A 14,937-nucleotide genomic window follows, 5' to 3' on the forward strand; every position below is an offset into this window, starting at 1 on the left:
GTCCTTAGAGCACAAATTTAGGTGCAAAATAAGGAGCATACTAAAAAAGAAGTAACAACATTTGAAACCACTAAATAAGTGGAAAACCAACGCAGGGTCCTACTGATAGAGACAACGAGAGCCAATGGTACCTCCAAAAATCCCAAAAAAGATATTCTGGGTGTCTAGAGACGACGAAGCTACGTCAGAAAAATTGGCTCGAAAATAAGCCCCATTAGGTGACTGCATAAACTGTATTATATATATATGCTACCGAAATCGTCGATATAGTTCTGTTTATTCAGCACGAAACTGAATTATAGAAACTTTAACTGCGAAAAAGTTGTTGTAAATGCTCAAAAGCATGGTTTTGGCAGATAAGCGTGGCCAAAAGAATAAATAATAGCGATAAGTCCGCAGTCTTTTGGGATTAGAATAATGTTTTATCTTGAAAGAGTGGTCTGATGGTACGTGATATGACTAAAACAGACTCGGCTCCCGACAACCGAGACACATTATTCTGACACAAAAAGGAAACATGCAATAAAAAGTCAAGATTTGAAACTATAATAAAATTCTTCAACTCAATTGAGAAACCACCCCTGAAATATGCTGACTGGAGGAGAATTAGGTGTACTCCGAATGATCATCCCTTATACTATTGAGTGAATACTAACGACTATTGATAGAATATAGATCGAGCAAGACGATTCTGATGTTTACATTAAGTCCAAATAAAGTTCAAAGGACGCACGGAAACATTAAACTTTGACTTTAATGTGATGGGGTTATTTTAGAAAAAAGCTTCAGTATCTATAGATATTGTCTCGGTGCTCAACATGATAGAGACTAAGATGAATAAAGCGGGACAGCATTGCCACTCAGGAAGCTTTTCTTTCAAAGATCGACTTGGGGTATAGAGACTATATGAGATTATAGTCCATACTAACTCGACTATTTTGGCCATAGTGTGAAATAGTATCAAAAATCATGCAAATAGGCTTTTTTAAAATACTGAAGTGCAGATGTTTTCCAATGCATGAAGGTGTTTTGGTACTAGTGCTTCTGTAAATCTAATAATATGGTGCAATAAGTAGCGGAGAACATACGTTTGGTGGATGAAATTAAACAATCGGATGTGATTTTCACAAGCAACGTTGAACTATTTAAGACTATATATTTGTCAGTCGGAGTATGATTGTGAGGTTGGTGGAGAACAAGTCACAAGATGAATGCGAAGAAAGAGGTGGGAACATCGACAAATCTTGAGTCGGTGCTCTCAATTACACAAGACGACTTAGAAGATAAAAATAAACATGTCTTAGCTACGATTGCGTCTCCTGGTGGAAAGGAAATTGAAATCACAAATGATGTGGATGTAGCAATGAAGTTTGCTATTGGGCACAAGGGAGAGATGCAGAAATTGGATCCAGCCACCGACAAAAGGATTTTGCGCAAGATTGACATGTACTTGCTTCCTGTAATGTGTTTATTGTGCTGCTTTCAGTTTATGGATAAGTTGAGTACCAGTTACAGTTCAATTTTGGGCTTGAGAGAGGAATTGCATATGAAGGGAGATATGTACAGCTGGACCTCGACCAGTTTCTATCTTGGGTATTTGGCTTTCGAGTTTCCTGCTTCACTAATTCTTCAAAGGTTCCCAGTTGCCAAGGCTGTAAGTGTATTCATCATCCTTTGGGGAATGATTCTTGCATTATGTTCAGTTCCAAAATATGCTGGCTTTATAGCCTTAAGGACAATATTGGGTATGATGGAGCTGTCGGTCAGCCCCGCGTTCGCTATAATTACATCTCAGTGGTATAAAAAAGACGAGCAGTTTTTGAGGACGGCTTGGTGGTTTGGCTCCAATGGGTTCGGTGTTGATCTTGGCAGCTTGATTGCGTATGGCTTGTACGAGAAACAAGATTCGTATACGTTACCAGCTTGGAAGTTGGTGTTTGTTGTTACCGGTGTTTTGACGGTATTTTTGGGGGTTGTCATTATGTTTCACATTCCTGACACACCGACGGGGGCATGGTTCCTTACGGAGGAGGAAAGGGTTTTGGTGGTTGAGAGGATTAGATCCAACCAACAGGGATTTGGTAATCCTACATTTAAGAAGGAACAATTTATTGAAGCTTTAACTGATCACCGTACGTGGCTATTCTTCCTCTTCTCCATAGCACACAACATTCCCAATGGAGGAGTTACATCATTCGGGTCAATTTTGCTCAATGAACAGTTTGGTTACGACACTGCGGATTCCCTTTTGTATGGATTTGCCTTCAGGAGCAATAGAGATTGTTGGATTGTGTTATTTGCATGGGCGCTGAAATTTCTAAAATCACGTATGATAATGGCAATTTTCATGGCAATGATTACTGTCATTATGGAATGTTTATTGGCCTTTGCACCTACGAATGAGGGAAAGCTTGCAGGCTATTACTTGTGGAACCTTAGTCCCCTTTGTTTTATTTGTATTCAATCTCAAGTTTCGTCCTCTATTGCTGGTCACACAAAGAAAATCACAGTGAATGCTATATTCTTGATAGGCTATTGTGTTGGAAATTTGGTTGGTCCACAAACCTTCATAGACAATCAAGCTCCTACCTATTCTGGGGCAAAAGTGGGTATGGTTGTTTGCGGTAGCGTTGAGCTAGGGTGCTTGATTACAGTCTATCTTTCTTATTATTTGGACAATAGGAGACGCGATGCTTTACCACCGGTTGATATGAGTCATATTGAGAACTATGAGTTTGCCGACTTATCTGATAAACAAAATCCAAACTTTAGGTATGCACTTTGATATTATATAGGAGATTTGCCTTTTTAAAAGATGTAGTAGTGTGGCTGCCTCTCTTCATTGAATATTATGCTGTCGTGTAGAAACGTAATGTGGCCTTAGTCGCAAACATTGATGCCCTGAACTTTCTTCAGAATAACCGACAAAAGTACCACCCTTTAATTCTCTAAATCCGTCTAGTAGACAGACTTAATTTTAATCTTTATGTACATGCTCTAGTTTAAGCTCTGTTACACACGGATTTGTCCCACAATTGTAAGTCAGTTTATCTTCATAGGTCATTTTGGTGTTATTTTATGTTACAGTATCCAACTTATGCAATATTACTTATATCTTTATCAGTTTAAATGAAGTCCATCTTCGTTAAAGTGTCAAATAGTGTACAATAGGGTTGAGCGAACTTATCCTATGTAATCATAAACCACCCAAAGATCCTGATTCCAAGAGCTTCAACCTGTAAGAATGAAAATATCCCGCATTTTTATATTCCCCATTGGTGGTTCTTAACATTTATTCAAGCTTTTCAAACTCTCCAGATCGTCAAACGTGATAGTGTATGTGATTATGAGAACATCCGAGATTGGTTACTATGATTGATCCAACGTTTTTTGCCATTGCGATGAGAGACGTAATAGTTAATAATATGATAGGTTAAAATTTTTAAATAAAATATCAAAACCAAACGAACATCCTTTAGTGTTAAAATGGTTATTTATCATCAACGTAGACCATTCCCATAAATATGTATATCCGCCGCATGAGATGTAGTTACGCAACTTCAATTTATCACCCCTTCTTTAAAGGGAAATCGGCTCAGAATTTCTCTCAAGATTTTCTCTAACCAAATACAAGGAGCATAATTTACACATGTAATCCATCAAGATTAAAGACAGCAATCTCATGTACAACCCTGACAATCAATGTCAAGTCCAATCTCAGTTTTGCCGCGTTGATCAATTACTATAAACACGACAATGCATGCCAATCAAAATCAAACTTTCCGTCACTGAGGGGACTTCAAAGATCCATCTACTAGTCTGTACTGCTTCAGTATGAGGTCCAATTACCCTGACTATCAAGACGAGGATGTTGAGGTTGGACAAGGAAAAACAAACAGTGGTGGGTTGTCGAAGTTGGTGTGGCAGTCATTAAATAAACAGGAACCTCAACATTCTAAATATAGTTGAAATCACTATGTTTGTTGACAGTTCTGTTATGGGTCAATAAGTGGTGGTGGCACTTCAATGATATAGATCCTTCAAAGTCACGGTTTTGCAAAATATGGTTTGTGTGTGGAGAAAAGGTCAAGAAATTCTCCTTTTTCTATTTTTTTTTTTAGTGACGATTGGCTCTTCATATAAGGAGGAAGCCGATTTTTGAAGAAAAAACCGCACGTTATGCTATTCAACTCTTACGAGCTTGTCATTGATGTAAAGCTATTTCTTTTGGACATTTTAGACGTGTTGAAAGAAGACTGATAGACGTGGATGTGCTTCGGTATATAGATATGTAAGATTCTGCAAGGGTCTGTAAGAGAAAATGAGATTATTGGTTGGTTATTGTAACACAAGAGAATAAATGATCGAAGGGTCCACTATTATATACAGATTATTGCATTCATTCCAGCCGCTTCAACTAAGTGTAAACATCAAAGTAGTATTCATTTTACAGTGTTGAACAAAAAGTATCAATAAATAAAATAAAGTATTAAAGCAAGACCACGCTTGGCTTGAGAGTATTAGTATATATGTATTAGTAAAGAGCTATTCTTCTGGAACACGAATAGTTAGACCATTCGGACTTTCCAAGCTGTACACTTTTATTGGTCTCTTAACGAATGGCTCGTGATTTGTTTTGTTTTGTCCATTTACTTATTTTTTTTGAATGGAAGACTTGATGGCATTGGCAATGGACGTGGTACAAGATATGAATTGAGTCTTGTTGCAGTACCAGCAAATGCATTATACCAAGCAATAAAGGCGGTTATAACACCGAAAACACCACCAGCACGAGTAACGCCTACTCTTCCACTAAATTCCCCACCAGCAAGTAACAAAAATGTTAAAAGTAAAAAGAAAAACAATGAAAAAAATGCCCAAGTTGATTTCATTGTATTTAAAACCAAAAGAAAAGTAAACAATGCCCAAGCCAACAAGAAAAAGGAAACTGCATTGGCAAATTGATCAGTACCTTCGTAAGCTGCAGCAATACCAAATCGTTCAATAAAAATGGCACCATAACTTAACCAAAAAGCACCATAAGAAGTCAAAGCAGTAAAACCAAAAGTATTTCCCGTAACAAATTCAAACAAACCAGCCAAGAATTGAACTAAACCACCATAAAAGCAAGCCAATGAAACAACAGCATTGGGGATAGTAATACCCATAGCACGAGCATTAACCAAACTTAAAAGAAAAGTAGTTAAAGCAAACCCACAAAGACCAATTGGAGCAGGGTTAATATTGATTTTTGGGTATGGAATGGCACCTGGATTCAAAGTACCACCAAAAGCAGACATTAACTCATGACGATAAAACTTTTGACCATTGATGGTGACAAATTCACCACCATTCCCATGAATGTGAACTCTTGATACACCATTGTCATCAATATCAGTCGAAGGGTGCTTTGAAGGATTAGAATGTTGTGAAGATGCAGAAGACATATCGGAGTTGTAGTAGTTGTAGTAGCCGTAGTAGTAGTAGTAGTAGTAGTGGTGGTGGCGGCGGTATTAAATGTGATTAAATGAAAAACTGACTTTGTATCTAAAGTGATATTTGTAGGAATAGAACAATTGTAGGTTAATGTTGTGATAGACAATAAGTACAAGTACAAGTAAAGTAAACAAAAAGGGAAAAGTGGAAAGAAAGAAGGGAAATATTGGGTGGTATTTATATATAAAAGAGAGTAATGCTTGTTATTTAACCAAAAGTACTAAAAGTTTTGCGTATGACAAAACGGTATATTATTTATTAAGGAAAATATTAAACAACCCCAACAGAAAACTATAAACTAAAATTTCAAACGTATAACAACAACACCAAGCGCTAAACATTAAACACAAAATATGTAGTAGTAACAGACATGGTAGTAGTTGTAGTAACAGTGGCAGTATCACCGTTTGTGTAACAACACTAAAACCCAATATTAAACCAAGAAAATATTTATTTCATAATAAAATTAAAACTCCGACCAACATAAAAACATAATACACATAATAGTAGGCATGTACAAATAAAGAATGCATAGTTATATATATAGACTGTAACACATATAATATATACTTAACACAAACCCACAAAAACAGGGCAAAGGAGAAGAGCTTTTTGTATTTGTATTTGTAGCGTGCTTTGTATTGTGATTTTAGTAATGAAGCATTGTGAAATTAATTTTTGTGGGGGTGGGGGTTAGAGTGGGAAGTTAAGAAAAGAGTAAGTAGTAGCAGTAGTAGCAGTAGTAGTAGTAGTAGCAGTAGTAGTAGCAGTAAAAGTAATATATGGGTATTTGTGTTTAATTTTGTGGAAAGCTTTATCATTCACTTACTTCTTTAATGGTCCAATGTTTTATGAGAGTAGTGATGGGGACAAGTATACAAGCTTCATTTATGATCGTCTAAATTGAATGTTTTGAAAAGAACCTAATTTGTATAAATGTATAAAAGCGTAGTCATACATTTCTATATGACATAGTATATACATATAGTGGTATGGTGTGGTGTGGTGTGGTGTGGTGTGGTGTGATATGTAATGTAATGTACTGTTTATGTTATGTTAGAGGTTACATTTAAATATAGTTTCTCGAGTGGTGTGGTTTTTTTTCTCGCTCTCTTATGGAGTGGAAGGAGGGATTTCTCGGGATTGGTTGAAAAAAAAAAAAGAAAAGAACAAAAAAAAACTCCGAGGTAGAGAGAGCGAGAGAGAGAGACAGAGACAAACAAACACCGAGAAAAACAACTTACACAAAAGTTTTACCTTTACCTTAATTTATTTTTCTTAACTATATCCAGTGGTAATGAGTAGTATAATAACATCAAACTATAGCTTAATTTACTTTACTTTACTTTGCTTTGATACTGATAATTACCAATTGAAGTAAGACTGGTTTATATATATATGACTTATATGTACATATGTATATATATACAATGTTTACGTTGATTTGTCGTATTTACTATGTATGTTGTTTGTTAAAAGTAAGTAAAGAAAAGAGTCGTGCAATAGTGTACAAGATACTATTGTCATATATTGTATATAAAAGTCTTTGTGTTAATGATCTCTATCTTATTGTCGTAATTGTGTTATTGTGTGATGTGGTGTTATGTGGTGGTGTTCTGTGGAGAGGTTCTGTGGAGAGGTTCTGTGGAGAGGTTCTGTGGAGAGGTTAATGAGACGAGTATGTGTTCTTGGGTTTGTGTGTGTATGACTTTATTTTGTGGGGTCGTACATTTATGTGTTGAAATGAAACGGTTCTTCTTTGTTTTTGTATTATCCCTTTTATCACTTTTATCATTTTTATCACCGACACATCTTCCCCTACACTCTTTTCCCTCCAGCAATTTTTAATACTGAACTATTTCTTTAGCAATTACAACACTCCTCAACAGCAACATCACCACGTTACTTACTTATTGCTAGAAGACTAACTAAGTGCTTCTTGTTATGAGGCTAAAAGGACTGAAAATAAGTGGACTACAAAAGCTGATGTACCATTGACAGATATAGCTTACAAATTAGATGAAAGTATTTAGTACTAATATAGAGACCCAAAGAAAACGGTCGCAATACAGCTGCAAATTTTAATTCTTGAATAAAGTATGTTTATGTATTATCTTCTGGATACGAGTGATAAAATTTATTCCGATATAAAAAAAATCCTGTTACTGTATAATACATCTCTTGTAAATCCTCTCTTCCAGTTACTTTGGGTAACTCTAAATGCTAATCACCTCCTTAAATATTCCTACTCATGCCGCTCACCCAATTGGACGTCACTATATCATTGAAAAGGGAGTGGTGTAAACGTGTCACTTAGATCTAGCTTTCAACAAGTATCAAGATCGTAGTCTCCCGCGAATTACAATGTGGGCATACTAATCGGTAATTCAATGAGAATATAACAATGCCAATTGCACACCAATTTCGACCACGACGTAACAAAGTTTAGTCCGCCAAGTCTCTTACAGCTCTTCTGCTCCGGCAAGCGCTAGTATATAGGTTAACGATTGGCTTTTCAGAGTTGAATGGATAGGTTCCATCGATAGTTGATGTGGCAAAACTCTTGTGAGTAGGTGAGGTATGTTGATTGTGTAAGAAATGTGCAGTTCATGGTCATGGTATATTGATATACTCAACCCATCTTCACATGGTTGTATGTAGTTTCGAAAGGGTTGAGCATTGTTTAACTGTCTATCTGTCAGCACAAATGATGTGTCTACACTTGTTGTTTTATTTCAACAAATGTATTAAATTGAGCGGGACAAGATTTTGTGTTGGGTGTATAGTCTGTGGCTTAAGTTTGTAGTGTCTGTTGATTCTGTTAATTATATACTGACACTCACCTACGTTACACCTTTCAGTTTAGTCGTTTGATGTAGATTAACCACACAACTTATAATATATCAACATCGAAATCAAAATCAAAATCAAAATCAAACCGCCCCCGACAAAGTATTACTTTTTAACATTCATCATTATTGTCTTGCGAACCGTTATCTATTATTTTATTATAACTGTGTTTACTTTATAATCAGTTGTATAACATCCTGTCCAGTTGCTTTCATTGAGTATATATTTAGACGCTATTTTTTTGTTAACTTTTGGTGCCAAAGTCTCGGAGAAAAACCAAATTGAAACAATATGCCTACTTTTGACCCTTTGATACCACTGTACTCTATTTCTACAAAACAAAATCAGGTAATCAGTATGTTTGTGTGTCGTATTTGGCACCCTACATACTGTATAGTAAATTACGACTACTTCAAACTTAATCAGCCCTCCCCTTCCAGCCTCTGATATGACTGTGCAATCATCCATAAAATCGAAACAGCAAGCTTTGTAAATTAAACCACATAGTTACACATTAAGCAGCTCCTCTTGTTCATCTTAACTATTCTTCTGCTTTCTTTGTAAGGTCACTTTATCTATGGTTCTTTTTTCCCAAGCTCTACTACCGGTAATGGAACAACAGGAGGAACAATATAGGAGTTGAAACGTGTAGCTGTACCAGCAAACGCATTGTACCAAGCAATAATGGCCGTTATGAAACCAATCACTCCACCAGCACGAGTCACTCCAACTTTACCAGTGAATGATCCACAACACAACAAGATAAATGTTAATTCCAAAAAGAAAAACAACAAGAAAAAAGCCACTGTTGATTTCATGGTATTCAATACAATTATCAATGTAAACATAACCCAACCTAATAAAAATAGCCCTACTGCATTATTAAATTGATCAGTACCTTCATAAGCTGCAGCAATACCAAACAGTTCAAAGAACAAACATGAATAACTTATCCAAAAAGACCCATATGATACTAATGCAGTAAAAGCAAATGTATTACCAGTGGCAAACTCAAATAAACCTGCCAAAACCTGTACAACACCTCCATAAAAACAAGATAAGGAAACAACAACGTTAGGAATTGTAATACCCATAGCTCGTGCATTGAATAAACTTAAAACAAAACAAGTTAAAGCAAATCCACAAAGACCAATGGGGGCAGGATTCATATTGACTTTGGGATAAAGCGAAGCACCTGGGTTCAAAGTACCACCAAATGCTGACATCAATTCATGGCGATAGTAGCTATGACCCCCAATTGTGACCAACTCATTACCTTCACCATGAATGTGTATCCTTGAAACAAAATTGTGTTGATGATGGTCATGTTCCTCTGTATGGGAAGTAGTTGGTTTATCATAATTTTGAGAAGAAGATGACGACATTTCCGCTGGTATTAACTCAATTTCTTCTCAGTTCTTTGCTGGATGGTAGGTAATTAAGCCTCTATATCAATTGAAACTGTGAAAATCAAAACATTGGATGGTAAACTTAAGATCCCCTTCTCTATTTATACATTTTTTAAAACTTATGTATCCCCATTTTCTGTTTTCCTTTGATCGTCAAATTCTCACCTTTGTTCCCTTACTAAGACTAGTAGTCTCTAGATATATCGGGACGAAGGAAGTGAAAAATACCCCCATCAACAGCATGCAGCTCCCAACAATGTCCATTGTATAGCAGTAGCTGCAATCAATGCTAAAATCTAAACTACAAAAAAAGGAACAAAAAAGAATACGCACAGAGAAAGAGAGAGAATAAACACTAAAACATGTCAAAAGTAAGAAATCATACAATAAAAAATAGTTAATCTCCCAACCAATTGATAAAGATTTATTAAAAAGTCAAAAGTCAAAATTTTACTCTTCTAATGATAATGGGGTGGCTTTCTATACCCTTTCATAAAGCTTAATGCACAATTGCAAAAGAAAAAAGCTCCATCGGGAAAAAAGCCACTATGGAGAGAAGATACGTTTCCCAACAATAACTTTTTTCCTATTTGTTCAAATTCTTTGCGGGTGAAGAAATTTCGAGCAAGTACCCTTCCACGACAATGACGATCACCATTATCGCCACTTCCACCACCTCCTCCTACTACTACTTCACATAGCGAATTATCTATACAGCTCCGCTCTCCGTGTTTTTCTCTCTCTTTTTTAATCTGCCCAGAAGTTTGTTGTGATACTTGCGTTTTTGGCAATTCCTTTTGCCACTATTGCTTTTAAACGTCCTGGAAGTCTCTTGGTAATGTACGCTTCAAACTATTCTCCACATTTGATGCACAAAGCTTACTTTTAAGCACATATTCACAGCACAAAACACCCCCTGTTCTATAGTATATCCTCTTTTGAAGATGGTTGGCTTGTATATTTTTGGTTTTACTTCAATCCTTTCGCAGAATTTATCGCGTCATATCGATATTTCTTTTGGGGGAAGATTACAAACGACTCTTTGTTGCTAGGTTTTTTGTACCAACTTCAGTAGTGTGCTTATATATCTTCCATAAGTATATGGTGCTATCTCTGCATTACATGGTATTGGTGAACCTTTTAGATCATACATACACCACCCGCAAAGGAAACCCACAAAACAAATTCAAAAAAAGATTGGTGAACTACAGGTGCCCTTTCTTTTTACAGTACGTTGTGGAGACATTGTGTTCAGTACCTGTCACTTTACACTCCACAGCTGTAGTTTATCCAAGCTTCATGGAGCTTTAAGTAAGTATTCTCTGACTCTTAGTGACTCGTCCACACTTATCCTTTTATTCGGAGTTTTCGTTTTTGTGTAAGTTGATTTGTGGGGCAAGTTTTTGTGTCTTTTTTGTGTTGTTCATTTCTATTTGTGCGCAGAAGGTATAGAAGCAGCTAAAGCAGAGTGTTTCTATGGTTTCTAGAGTAGTTCATACATTGTACAATACCCAGCTCAAATCAAAGCATTTAAACACATTTCCGATAGAAGGTATAGCTTGAGGGTGTGGCTTAGAAACGTTTTCCTTTTTTTTTTGTTTGTTTTTTGCTTGATATTTAGCACCAATGTTCTCTCTCATATAACACATTAATCAAATTGTACCAGCTGATTTCACTATTCTAAACAATTTATCCATGTTGCCGAAAATGATTATGTAAGCTGTCCCTTATGATGTAATGATATAAGAGATAAAAGTCCACCAATGTTCCTACCGCACTCATGTGTGTATTTCAACACTACTTACCCGACATTTAGTCCGCCAAAATTTTAAATATTGTGTACATATAATAGATTCGATAGAATAAGAAGATCTAAAATCATATAGTACACACCTCCTACAAGTAACACATACTTATACACATACTAACATAAACGGAAGTGTGGGTGGATATTATAATAGTATACACACATATACTACCTGTTAGTATTTAATTGGGTTACAGTTATACGTTAAAGAGTAAAATAATATAAAAACATAATTGAGGATACAAATTCCATTCGACCATTGATTGTTTGACAATTAAAGAACAGTGCAACACCATATCGACTGTAAGAATTTTAAGACTATCATACTGAAATATTGCTAGCTAATGATATTACCAGGGGAGAAAGTGCTTATATGGATGACCCAAATTGTCATCAATACAGCCAGATCAAAATAAAGCACCGATGACCTCGGTATTTCATGTTAAAGTTAACCTCATACATAATGAAAAGCTTTGGTTGAAGATTCTAAAGTACTAATTTTGCGGACAAGGTACCTCTTACTAAGTCCTAAAAAGATGAGGCTACTGCCAAAGCCTAGGATCAACCCTTTTGAAAAATGACGGTTTACCCCACTTCCTTCCGAATACTAATTACAGTTTGGCAAAATCAGCAAGGATGGACTAATCAACTATCAACTGTGCTTTCGTTAATTGTACCTCATTCTGCGAAGATGACCAGGAAAGAGAATCCTCCGAAACAATATGATATGATTCTACGCATTGAATGCTATCTCACTCGACACTGAAGTAATTTTTCAAGAAAAGTATCAACACCCCTCAAGATTTATAATATACGGTAAGACAGTTATTAATGGTCATTGTTAGAATTTAAAGAAACCGAAGTTGAAGCTTCGCATAAACCTTTACGAAATTAAGAGTCATTACAAACATTGAAGTACTCTTCCAAGGATTGCAAAAAAGGAAGTAGGGTCATTGCTGCATTCTACATACGAGTTAACTTCTTCTTCAATTTTGTTTATCTATAACAATGTATAGAATATATGGCAGAAGCTTGGCATTATCTGACCAACTTTTAATCCTGAGTTGCGAGCAATCAATTTATAATCTTCTGATTCACAAGTGATGCTTTTTATACTTTTTGTCGACTCTAGAGAGAATCACCTTCATCTTTGGTTGAGGTACACATTACTCTACACTTCAAAATCATTACAAATTCCCATTAATTGCATAACTTTTTGTTTATTAGACATTTATCTGATTTAAATACATTGAAACCTATTCCCCTTTAGTAAATTTTGGCATTGGCAATGAAGGAGGAACAAAATAAGATGTCGATCTGTTTGCCACAGCCTCATAAGCATTATACCATGCTGTAATCGCGGTAATCATAGCAACTACACCTCCAGTCCGAGTAACACCAATTTTTCCACTTAAAGCTCCTGCACCAAGAAATGCATATGTAAGGAACAAGAAAAAGAACAACAAAAAGCCTGGAACAGTTGACTTGAGCGTAGGAATTACCATCATGAAAGTAAATATTGCCCAAGCCACTAACATTAGTCCCATGGCGTCGTTGAACTCGTTTGTTCCTTCGTAAGCCTTAGCAATTCCAAACCCTTCAACAAAAATAGCACCGTAGCTCATCCAAAACGCCCCATAAGAACTCAAGGCTGTGAAACCAAATGTGTCTCCAGTAAAGAATTCAAAGAAGCCACAAAGGAACTGTGTCATTCCGCCAAAGAAACAGGCTGATCCTATAACGACATTTGGGATTTGGATACCCATTGCTTGTGAGGTGTATATTCCCAGTGTAAAAGCCGTCATTCCAAAACCACATAAACCGATGGGGGCGGGAGTGATCTTTCGTCTGGGATATCTTCCGATAATTGGTGCTGATCTTGAAACATCACTAAAAGCAGACATTAGTTCATGACGGTAATATTTGTTGTTTCCGATGATGACATATTCTCCACCCTCACCACAAATTTGGACTTTTGAAACTTTTGGTGATTCCCTGTCCTCGGAACTGTTTTTAAAAGTACTGTGATCTGACGCTGAGGACATGAAGCAAGAATATTGAGATTTTTGTAGTGAAATGTTGAATGGTGAAATGTAATAGTCTGTGCAACGTCATTTGCAGCTAGATATATAATATAGCTTTGACAATAGGGAGTAAAATAAGCTAGTTTCCTCAGTTATAAACATTAATATGGGTACAGGTTGTGGGGATAAATGGGAATTAGCCTTTCAAGTAGAATGTTAATGTAGACAATCGAGGTGAAGGCTGAATTGGTTAATTGAGATTGGCCAAGTTATAATATCAGAGTACAAACCACTTAAAAATAAATTATTTATTAATTATCAACCCCCATTTTTAAGTAGAGAACCAGCTATTGTGAGGATATGTGGCTCTATTTGTTTGCTAAGTGGATTCTAATCAGCCCGTACAACCAACAATTCAACCATAAATCGATTTATGTCATAGTTGACTCAAATTTGTGTCGTCAATCCACTTGTACAAAACCATGAAAAATGAGTGCTTGATTGTCAAAGCATCTGTATTAGTCTTTGATTTTGGAAGGCCATAGAAGGCTTGCAACTATAGGTAGAAAATACTAGGTGGTAGTGCATTTTCTCCCCACCCAATTTAGAACAAGAAATGCGCCATCAACCACACCCATTATAGTTCACAGTTTAGAGTGAATAGCACTGCATTCTGTGTAAAAACCAAGCAATGAAGATAATGCAATACTATACTAGTAAACGGTACATCCACTTCCTCCTTATGTGTTTGGAAAAACATCACCGCAACAAACGTCATGTTTCAAACCTAACTTTGACTCTTTGTTTATCCTTGTTGTGCTGTTCTTGGCATTAATGCAAGATTGCCGAGATTACAAATAAAAGAAATTCTTTTTATTATAATTCGCTTTCAGACTTTGCAATTTTTATAACAACAGTAAAACGTGGCTAATGTTTCCCCTCATTTAGTTGTCACGTTTGCAAATATATTTATTCAAGAAGTTTTAAGTGGTTACAGCCGTTGAAGTGGTAGGTGTGATCCAGAGTATGTAATAGAAGGCAAGCCTACAGAGCATTGAATCGAGAATAAGGCTTGTTATACATAGAAGCATATGCAAGACAATACTAATATAAGAACAATTCATTAAATACATATAAAAGTATGGCAATGCCTAATAGCAACAGCAGCAACAACAGCAACAAGTAAGCATTAGACCAGATCAACAACAAGGGGTGTCACGTTTTAAGGGATTAACATCTAACATCGCATAGTCATGGGTCTGAATGTTGGAGCAATGGTCAAAAACGGTTCCACTTCTTTCCTTGCATTGTCATTACCCAAATCTGGTCTTGCAGATGACTGATTGGCCAG

At 36.1% G+C, this 14,937-nt stretch overlaps 4 protein-coding genes across 4 annotated transcripts; 1 reads left to right on the plus strand and 3 right to left on the minus strand. All coding sequences in view use genetic code 12, as the record gives it.

Annotated features, from left to right (window-relative positions):
- Nucleotides 1–1,207: 1,207 nt before the first annotated feature.
- On the plus strand, nucleotides 1,208–2,785 carry CORT_0B03020 (hypothetical protein; the record flags this gene model as incomplete). Its single annotated transcript, XM_003867405.1, has 1 exon — nucleotides 1,208–2,785. One exon carries the CDS (start codon nucleotides 1,208–1,210, stop codon nucleotides 2,783–2,785), a length of 1,578 nt encoding a protein of 525 aa, XP_003867453.1.
- A 1,864-nt stretch (nucleotides 2,786–4,649) lies between these two features.
- On the minus strand, nucleotides 4,650–5,447 carry CORT_0B03030 (Ato2 fungal-specific transmembrane protein; the record flags this gene model as incomplete). The annotated part of the gene is made up of 1 exon (XM_003867406.1): nucleotides 4,650–5,447. The coding sequence occupies one exon, from the start codon at nucleotides 5,445–5,447 to the stop codon at nucleotides 4,650–4,652; it is 798 nt and encodes a 265-aa protein (XP_003867454.1).
- A 3,474-nt stretch (nucleotides 5,448–8,921) lies between these two features.
- Nucleotides 8,922–9,731, minus strand: CORT_0B03050 (Ato1 fungal-specific transmembrane protein; the record flags this gene model as incomplete). Its single annotated transcript, XM_003867407.1, has 1 exon — nucleotides 8,922–9,731. One exon carries the CDS (start codon nucleotides 9,729–9,731, stop codon nucleotides 8,922–8,924), a length of 810 nt encoding a protein of 269 aa, XP_003867455.1.
- A 3,087-nt stretch (nucleotides 9,732–12,818) lies between these two features.
- Nucleotides 12,819–13,607, minus strand: CORT_0B03060 (hypothetical protein; the record flags this gene model as incomplete). Its single annotated transcript, XM_003867408.1, has 1 exon — nucleotides 12,819–13,607. One exon carries the CDS (start codon nucleotides 13,605–13,607, stop codon nucleotides 12,819–12,821), a length of 789 nt encoding a protein of 262 aa, XP_003867456.1.
- Nucleotides 13,608–14,937: the final 1,330 nt, after the last annotated feature.

This window comes from Candida orthopsilosis (assembly GCF_000315875.1).
Source record: "Candida orthopsilosis Co 90-125, chromosome 2 draft sequence".
NCBI classification, from domain to species: Eukaryota; Fungi; Ascomycota; class Pichiomycetes; order Serinales; family Debaryomycetaceae; genus Lodderomyces; species Lodderomyces orthopsilosis.